Source organism: Trypanosoma rangeli (assembly GCF_003719475.1).
Source record: "Trypanosoma rangeli strain AM80 chromosome Unknown Tra_15.4_contig_00326, whole genome shotgun sequence".
Classification (NCBI taxonomy): domain Eukaryota; phylum Euglenozoa; class Kinetoplastea; order Trypanosomatida; family Trypanosomatidae; genus Trypanosoma; species Trypanosoma rangeli.
This window is the reverse complement of record NW_021706060.1, coordinates 1-8,470: the sequence shown is the minus strand read 5'-3', so window position 1 is coordinate 8,470 and position 8,470 is coordinate 1. Positions and strand designations below refer to the sequence as shown.

At 48.2% G+C, this 8,470-nt stretch overlaps 5 protein-coding genes across 5 annotated transcripts, besides 2 other annotated features; all 5 read right to left on the bottom strand.

Annotated features, from left to right (window-relative positions):
- Positions 1 to 26: 26 nt before the first annotated feature.
- TraAM80_07612 (tRNA pseudouridine13 synthase) lies at positions 27 to 1,856 on the bottom strand (the record flags this gene model as incomplete). Its single annotated transcript, XM_029384394.1, has 1 exon — positions 27 to 1,856. One exon carries the CDS (start codon positions 1,854 to 1,856, stop codon positions 27 to 29), a length of 1,830 nt encoding a protein of 609 aa, XP_029235860.1.
- A 196-nt stretch (positions 1,857 to 2,052) lies between these two features.
- Positions 2,053 to 3,432, bottom strand: TraAM80_07611 (uncharacterized protein; the record flags this gene model as incomplete). Its single annotated transcript, XM_029384393.1, has 1 exon — positions 2,053 to 3,432. One exon carries the CDS (start codon positions 3,430 to 3,432, stop codon positions 2,053 to 2,055), a length of 1,380 nt encoding a protein of 459 aa, XP_029235859.1.
- Positions 3,433 to 3,719: 287 nt separating this feature from the next.
- On the bottom strand, positions 3,720 to 4,271 carry TraAM80_07610 (uncharacterized protein; the record flags this gene model as incomplete). Its single annotated transcript, XM_029384392.1, has 1 exon — positions 3,720 to 4,271. One exon carries the CDS (start codon positions 4,269 to 4,271, stop codon positions 3,720 to 3,722), a length of 552 nt encoding a protein of 183 aa, XP_029235858.1.
- An 894-nt stretch (positions 4,272 to 5,165) lies between these two features.
- TraAM80_07609 (uncharacterized protein) lies at positions 5,166 to 6,011 on the bottom strand (the record flags this gene model as incomplete). The annotated part of the gene is made up of 1 exon (XM_029384391.1): positions 5,166 to 6,011. The coding sequence occupies one exon, from the start codon at positions 6,009 to 6,011 to the stop codon at positions 5,166 to 5,168; it is 846 nt and encodes a 281-aa protein (XP_029235857.1).
- A 40-nt stretch (positions 6,012 to 6,051) lies between these two features.
- Positions 6,052 to 6,076: a microsatellite.
- Positions 6,077 to 6,287: 211 nt separating this feature from the next.
- Positions 6,288 to 7,898, bottom strand: TraAM80_07608 (uncharacterized protein; the record flags this gene model as incomplete). Its single annotated transcript, XM_029384390.1, has 1 exon — positions 6,288 to 7,898. One exon carries the CDS (start codon positions 7,896 to 7,898, stop codon positions 6,288 to 6,290), a length of 1,611 nt encoding a protein of 536 aa, XP_029235856.1.
- Positions 7,899 to 8,051: 153 nt separating this feature from the next.
- Positions 8,052 to 8,075: a microsatellite.
- Between the last annotated feature and the right edge of the window lie 395 nt (positions 8,076 to 8,470).

The window sequence follows — 8,470 nt, the reverse complement described above, 5'->3', positions numbered from 1 at the left end:
GGTACCCTGCAGACACCATACGAGCACTACAAAACGCCATACATGTCTTGAAACGCAGCGTAGCGAAGGGAAAATGCCTCTCTCAGCATTACAAACGGCGATGTTCCCCCTGGAAGCCGACAAAACACAACGACAGAATTACGCCCTGTATGAAACTTTTTAATGGGTTCAATTTTTTCCACAAAACGCTCCGAGACATTATACACGCAGGGCTCCCGCACCCTCGAGACGTAGTCCATGTCCTTCGCATGAATCCGTTTTTGCTCCTGCATGATCAAAAGATCTGATTTTAAGCATGTAAAAGAGTTCGGGTCGTTAATCACGGAAGCCTGAAGATGCCTAGGTCTCTCTACGAGTGACCGATACAATTCTCGTGGAAACGTAGAGGGCCCAAGTGGTTTCTCAAACAAAAAAGACAAGCCGTGCCTTGCTGCAAACTCCTTGTAGAGCTGGCAATCCAAAGGCGCAATTTGAGGAAACACACAGTTACTCAAGACGTCAGTCCCGTATGGAACAGGAAGTACAACATCTGTAATATTGTAAACACCTCGTTTTATGTCCTCCGCCGTAACCAGTTTATACTGAGCTGAAGCAGAAGACGAGCCCATGGCGATAGAGCTGTCGGAGAGGCGCAACCGCACCACATCCCCTTCAACCACATTCAAGCCCCTCGACAAGAGCCTTTGGGAGGCCATGGCATTCCATACAAACTCCGCTGCACTAGCCTGAACCCTATCCCGAATAGGGAGAGAATCCCATATCGCAGAAAGATGTTCCCCCGCTTCTCCACTCTCATGATATTTTACCACACCTCTCAATAAGTCAACCACCCATTTTTGCGATCGCATGTGTTTTGCCGCATCAGCCCACAACTTTGACATACCCTGTACAGTGCTGGGATCTGCGTTCAGGTACTTGATGTAGTAATCGTGATGCAAGCCATCACACTCCGCAACGCATTGAAGCAAACCACCCACCGCCTGTCGGAAATCCCCTTGTGCTGCAAAAGCGGCGAGTTCAAACAATCTGTTGGACCCAACCCCAAACGTTTCTACACCAAAATAATTAATAAATCCTCTTTCACTTAATCGTTTTAGGTGATGGTTTATGGTATCCGGGTCTCCTTCGACACAACGCAAAACAAGACGGTAGTAATACCCAGAGGGTCTCCGCAACAAAAATTCAAGGTTATCTGCTGCATGGTATGCTTGAGGGTTGAAAATAAGAGGATGCAAGTTGTAATGACGCGAAGCGTGTGGAAGAAACTCCCTTGTAATGCCAATGCATATGCCATACTGTGAAATACAACCAAACGAACCACCAGAGGATTCACACAATAATGCAGAGCCCGGTTGAAGAGACAATGCATACCTCATACGGTTTTCAACGCTAAGAAGCGAATAGGCGTCTCTGTAGACGACAAACCGCAAAATGGGAGAGTCCTGCGGAAGCTTCCCCAAGACTCTCACATATTCCCCATAACTTTGTACCCGTGGAGTAAATGTCTTTGCCGGATCACCAAATGGAGTTGCCGCGTCATCCTCAATGAGGAGCGTTTTGGGGCGTGATATTTTCCGCCACTTTCCCTTAGGCGCCTTTTCCAAAGTGGCCACGCTTCCACTTGCGTCGATCTCATTCACCTGAAAGTCACTCGGCTGTGCTTTGACCACTGCAACGGGAAGGGCACCATCCGACACATGACTGCCAATATCGCGCAGACGAAGCAACAACCCTGAGTCCCTCTCCTCACGGCCAAGGTCACGGCCTGACCGCCAGTCACTCCGTGAAAAAATGGCTCCTGTCGTCGGGTTCCGCAGCGACCACCGCAAAATGGGCCCTTTGGAGGCCAGCTTCATCTACTTGAACAAGAGCAGATTGTGTGTATACCACAAAAAAAAAGGGGGGAACTGATAATTCCCACAACGCAGCCTCAACAATAAAAAGCACATATACACGTAACGACAAGCGCACACACACATACACGAACGCTCAATATCATCCTTCAACGTCAAAATCAGGTAACACACGCAAAAAAAAAGAGGGGGGATGAAATTACGAGAGCATCGACCATGAGGACTTCGTTCCATTTACAAACTGTTGAATTGTTCCATCTACGGCATCAACCGAATAAGAGGCCTTGGCCTCGTCTTCCCAAAGCTGGTAAGGATTGTCAGCAAAAGATTGATACATACTGCTTTCAATCTCCTCTGTGCGAGCAGCTGCCTCCATCTGAATTGTCTTTAAGGACGGAACACAATTGCCAAGTGTTTCGCTATCAAGGTAACCACGCTCAGGAAGCTGATTGCGAATATGTGGAGGGAGAATACGCAACTTGTGCTCGTACATTTCCTCCTCTAATTGCATAATTGCACCTTCTGTAATAACTAGTCGTTCGTGTTGCATCGCGTCATAAACGTTAAAACGGTTAATAGGAATAGGATTCTTGGGGCCCTTGGGACCTTTCATTCGTTGCTTAGCTGCCGTCTTGTTGTAATCGTACTGTTCATCACACAGCAGAGTAGGTCGAACAACTTTGTTTCTACCATTAAAAAAGCTACCAAAAAAAAAGAAGCGATCAAATTCAATGCTAGGAGTAATACGGGAACCCCCATCCATGAATAAAACCCCACCTCCGGTGTGCCGTACATCCCACAACATTGTGCTACAAAGATCCAGATAGCACTCTTGTGTGGGCTCTGACAAGGTAAGTTTGTCTACAATCTGCAGCCGTCCTTGTAGCATTTTAACGGTCAACATCATACGGTTACTTTTACTCCATGTCTTGACATCCATAGTAGGCATAAGCATATTCCACGGCTTGGACGGCTTCGTGCGCCCGCCCCACGGATACTGATGATTCTTCCTATTGCTGACGCGTGGCATTCCCATCCCTGTGTTGGGCCAATTCTTTTTAGCCTTTCTCCAAATCTCACGTGTTTCGTAGTCCCACTTACTAGCAAAATTTTGACACCGCACTAACCAGTAGGTAAGATTCTTGCTGAGCTCTTCCGTTTCTGGATACATGCCAAAGACAAATGGATCAAGCTCTCGTGTATGTGTTATTTCGTTCTTCAGGTTAAAAACTGGAACGATAATCCGTTGTTTTATCGTCCCACATGTGTATACCACCGGTTTTGTCGTGTTAAAGTGTGGCAACTCAGATACAGGCTCGGTAAAGTACGGATGAGTACGTTGTGGTGAAGGTAAATAGGGCGAAATTAAAGGCCGGGTAACGGTGTTATGGGGATGGTACAATGGCAGAGGGTGAGCCCCCGGCAGCGTCTGCTTTGCCCCCTCGTACACAAAATCTCCCTCATCCCTCGGAGCGACGTCGTGCACGCCCGAGGTACGCCAATCGTAGCGGGGGCTAAATAAAATCGCACGCCTTACATACGCCGACGGCAACGAGACGGTAAGTGACACACGCCTCATAATGAGTGTTTTCCCTACGCAGAACGAGAAGAGAAAAATCGTATTTGGCAAGCCAAACAAGAAGAAGAGCCAACAACGCACAGGACATCATGAAAATAGTGAACAATCATCGTGCATAAAAGAAAAAAAAAGGAGGATCAACAACAACTAGAAAAAAACACGCACAGAAAGTAAATAGAAACACATTTGAGCCATTTCTTTCTTTTATTGGCCCCGTTTTTGAGTCATTTATTTGATGGTGGAGTTCTAGCATACAACTGGTGACTCGCTTGGGGTCATGTTGAGATCTACCGCGCGGTTGTCGCATGCCGAGCAGCCTGCAACTCTCGCTGCAGCACCGCCACCAAATGTTTCTTTTCATCAAGCTCCTTCAAACACTTCTGCAACCGCTCATTCAGATGTCGGTTCTCGTCAATGGCCTGCATCAGTGCACGGCCAAGTGATACATTACTTTTCTCGAGCTCAGCACACCTCTGCAATGTGTGCCCGTTCATGCTATTCAAAAGATGTATTTGTGAATTTGCCATTCTAAGGCGGTCAAAAATAACCGGCTCACCACCAATTTCACTCTGCACGCGCGCCCGTGAGTTCGATAGAAGCTCCCAAGCCTCACTGCCCCCTGTATTTTCGGCGCTAGACGAGACACTCGTGATACAGGAGGGGAACAAAAAGGCCACCCTCGTTATGCGCAAGCGAGGGTTGGCAAGAGACGATGCAGCTTCCACCACCTCAGCACGCAATTCCCCTTCACTGTCCTCATGTGCGGAAACAGAGCACACATGACGAAGTGTCGTGCAGGGCGCACTCAGCGATCGCCGTGGTGGCGAGACGAGGCACATTTCCCACATTTAAAGCAAATACGTTTAAATGCAGAAAAAGAAAACAACAACAGCAACACTTGTGGCCCTGTTGGAAAAGAATAGACGCAAAAGAGAACGTTGACTGGAGATCATTAGGACAGCTTGAGGAAAAGCAGGGAAAAAGCGGAGAGAAATCTCCTACACCAGTTGACGGTATACCCAAAAAAAAAAAAAAACGGGAAAGAGAGAGAAAGCTGCAACGCTGCAAGAGGAGCAGTAACTTCAGCAAATAGGTCTATTAAGGCACCGCGGGCCTCCTCCGCGAAGCCCCCTTGCTAACAAAGACTCCACAGTGAGACGCACATCTACCACGTCACCTACGAGGAGTGTCTGAAAATAAAAAAATAAAAAAGGTCGTAAACTCAGCCAGAGAGCAGATTGCCCTCTTCTCGTCTTGCAAAATCGACGCAATGGAAAGATCCATTTCGCTACAACGTTCTGCAGATGTTGAGAAGATGCCTCAACGATTTAAAGGTCTACATCCATTTCCGTACACAACGCAAGTTCATGTTGCGGGCCTTTTCTTTTTGTTGTGGCTGCTTGAAGGTAAAAAATAAATAATAAAAAAGAGAAGCAGAAAAGGAAAATAAAAAGTAGTATATGCATGTATATACACATGTATATATACACTTTTTCTTCAACCCTCCTTGCCCCTTGAAAAAGATGCTCCAAAAACAATAAAAATTCTCCACAGATCCAGGGCAAAGTGAAGAACCAAAATGCCGTGAAACCTCTTCTCCGTTCTCCATTATTTCTAGTGCGCCTTTTCTGATTCACACCGCGGCACCACCTCAACACAAAATGTGCGGTAACCCATAAAACATAACTCACTTGATTGTAAGTGTGCCCAAGTAGGCAACGCATCATGCGCATTTACAAAAAAGTGTGCCTCCTTAATCTAGCTTCTCTTGTCGTGTCTGCAGTGGCCTGATAGAGCAAAGGATGATGATACGCAAAGTCGCCGTAAGAGTTCACCGTGTCACTGAACCAATCCCCGTCCCTCCATTCACACAAAGGAGGGATAATGCTGTCCACACGCTGATTAATATAACCCCACTCGCCCACTATATTGTTGTTTTCTGAGATAAAATTTTCACACGGCATGAAAGCAGTCACCCTTTCAAAACGAGCAGAGTGATCTATGGGGGCATTGGGAATTTCCGCCGTAAACACGGCGCCCACATCTTTTCTCTCCTCCAACAGTGCTGACGCCGTGCGCTCAGCGGAATGTGTGGGCAACACTTCTTGTGGCTCTGTTCGTGGGACTGAACAAGAGTTCCCTAGCGCCGAAGGACTGTGTGCAATGGGGGAGGCGTTGGGGCACAATGGAGGAAGTTGGGGCGGCGTAAGAGAGATTTCTCTACCCCTCTCTTCGTCATTGGTACGTCGCGGGGTTCGCTCGGTTGAGGAGGCGCAGCTCTGCTGATAGCGCTCCACTGGCTGAGGAGGAGTTCCTGGCATCGTGATGTCTGACACCTCCAACGTCAAAAAGGAGAAGTCTGCATTCCTATTCATCTTCGGTGAGGTGAGCGCACAAGACGTTTCGACGACTTCACGTGGGGTCGGACTAACCGCGGCCAACACCTCACCGAAGCTACGAAAATTTTCTCGACTCCCCAGCGACGCCAAGCACTCATGAAAGGACGGCAGATTTGTGCGCCATTGCGTTTTGAAGGGATTCCGCCTTGGCACGAGTCCAACGTCGGCATCTTGCATCATACGGCCTGCGCCCCAAAAAATGCATTCGGAGAAAAAAACAATATATATATATATATATATATATAGCGGGGGAAACCATCATTATCAGCACCTGTAAGACTGGTAGTCAGAACAAAAGCGTTGATACAAGCCGTTGTAATAATCAAAAGATTGGACAATTATTAGGCATGCCCCGCCACCTTCAATACCACCCACATGAACAGTTGACGCAAAAAAAAAAAAAATGGCCACGTGTTGTGGCCCGACCCCTTCAGTTGTTCTCCTCACAACTTGTTGCTATGCCTTTATCGCAACTGTGCAGGAGAACAGATGACTCGACGGCGCACCCTCGTCCTTCATGGGCAAAAGCCAACCCGCGCACGCCTCCACAATTGATGGGAGTGCACCCACCTCCTCACAGCAGAAAGATGATGCACTGTATAATATGTAGTCTTGTGTACCGCACACGAAATCCCCTTCCTCCTCGCACCCCTCAGCCGTCGCTTCCAGTGTGGGAATCACAGAGAGCCCCAAACAAGGTTTCTGTGGGGAAAATGCTGTAGACTGCGGCCCCAAAGTTGAGCTTTCCTCAAACGGGGGAAGCAAAGACTCACGTCCCCAGGAACGAAACGAAACATTATCGCATCCTAGGCCTCGAGGCAAGACCTGCTGGATATGCAATTTGGAGGAGGTGTCTTCAAACGGGACCGTGACGTTCTGCAGCTTTGCGTGCTTATCCAAGAGTGCTTCCATGCCACAGTGAGGCTGCTGGTGAATGCAACTTGCATAGATGCTTCGGAAGCGAGGGCCTGTCTTCTCCATCAGACCGGAATTGCTGTATCCGTGCGATAAACGATACAACCTAATAGGATATTCTTCTGACCCAAGCTCCAGCAGCGGCGAAGTGCTACTTTCCCGGTACTCCCGCCAAGCCAAACGGAAATGTCGCTGTGTTCCTGTCACCTCATAAGGAGGATTAAATAATAGGGTAATTCTGTCCGTGTCCCTTTTCACCACCCCAGGAAGACCGACTTCGTCGTGCAGTGTAGTGAGTTCCAATTCTCGCACACTGTCCAGGGAACCACCACGCGCCTCAATAACTACATTTGTCAGATGATGCAGCTGGCGAACGCGATTCGTGGATATATTAAGAAAACACCAGCGGCGCACGACGCACGGAGAAGACGCTGCATTTTCCATTATTGGAGGCACTTCTGATCGAGTTGCGCGCACTTGGAATTCCTCCTCAGTTACTCCAGAAAACCTTGTTAAATAATCGTACGGGAGTGAGCCACGAGGCGATTTAAAACTACCAAGCAGCAAAACTCGTCCGGTTCCCCAGCACTCCGTCAGGTTAATGTCCTCGTACAAAACCCGAATCATCTCAGAAATCAACGCACATCGAAAGCTGTGCAGTTTTGCTGGCGTCCGTGAGAAATCACAATTCAGAGCAATAAACGAAACAGGTGGGTCGTTGGCGTCAGCAACCATCTCAAATAAGGCATATGTGGCCGGTATATATGGCTCTGAGTGACGAAATCGAAACGAAGGTAAGCAGCTGGCGTATCCAAGTTCCGTCTTCGCACGGCAAAGCACCAGACTGAACAGATTCACCTCCTTCTTTTCCTTCAACCTTAGTGTTTCAGTGTTGTACGCAAAACCCAAACCAGCAGTATGACTACAAGCCAGCGGGGGCAACAACAACTTTTCAACCATTTTTTTGGGGTGCACATTCTGCAACGCCACGAGATCGGCATGCATGTCTACCACTTTTGAACAACACTGCTCCAGCACGGAGTAAGGCGGGAGTGAATCCTGAAACCGACGCCCTCCACTGTCGCGCAATTCACACAGCACATGAGGACCGTCAAATCGATAGGTGCATAACTTTAACTGTCGCGATTTCATTTTGTTAACGTCTGCATCCGCCTCTCGACACTCCTCGTCAATCGCCCTAAAGTTCACCAAGCTACTTCTTTCACTCGCCTGTTTCTCCCTCTTCGTCCAAATTGTTCCTCGAGCCTCCGCTACTCCGAAAAAATACGAGCGTACGTCAAACGCAAAAAAAAGAAAAAAAACAAGAAACGGCGAGAGAGCGGTGGAGCCCCTGAAAAAGAAAAAGAGGAAAAAAACGCAACTAAACTGCACACCATTGGCAATATATATTATATATAAACAATGCTTTTTTCCCCCCACGGTAGTAACAAAGGGCATCCTAAGACAATACTTATCGCATCAGCGGCGGGAGCGATAACAAGGCGGCCGCACTCACAGCAGAACGCATCGACTTTTTTTTTTTTGGATACGAAGGCGGTGATAAGGCAGAGGGTGCCACAAGGTGCAAGCCCGCGTTGTCGCTCGCATGGAGCCCCGTTCCACTCTGTCTCGCATCGGTGCGAAAGGTTCCCCCCGNACCGTTTGCATGTTTCTGCTCGGACGCATTTCCCCCATTTCGAATGGTATGCACGAGCGTTTCAAAC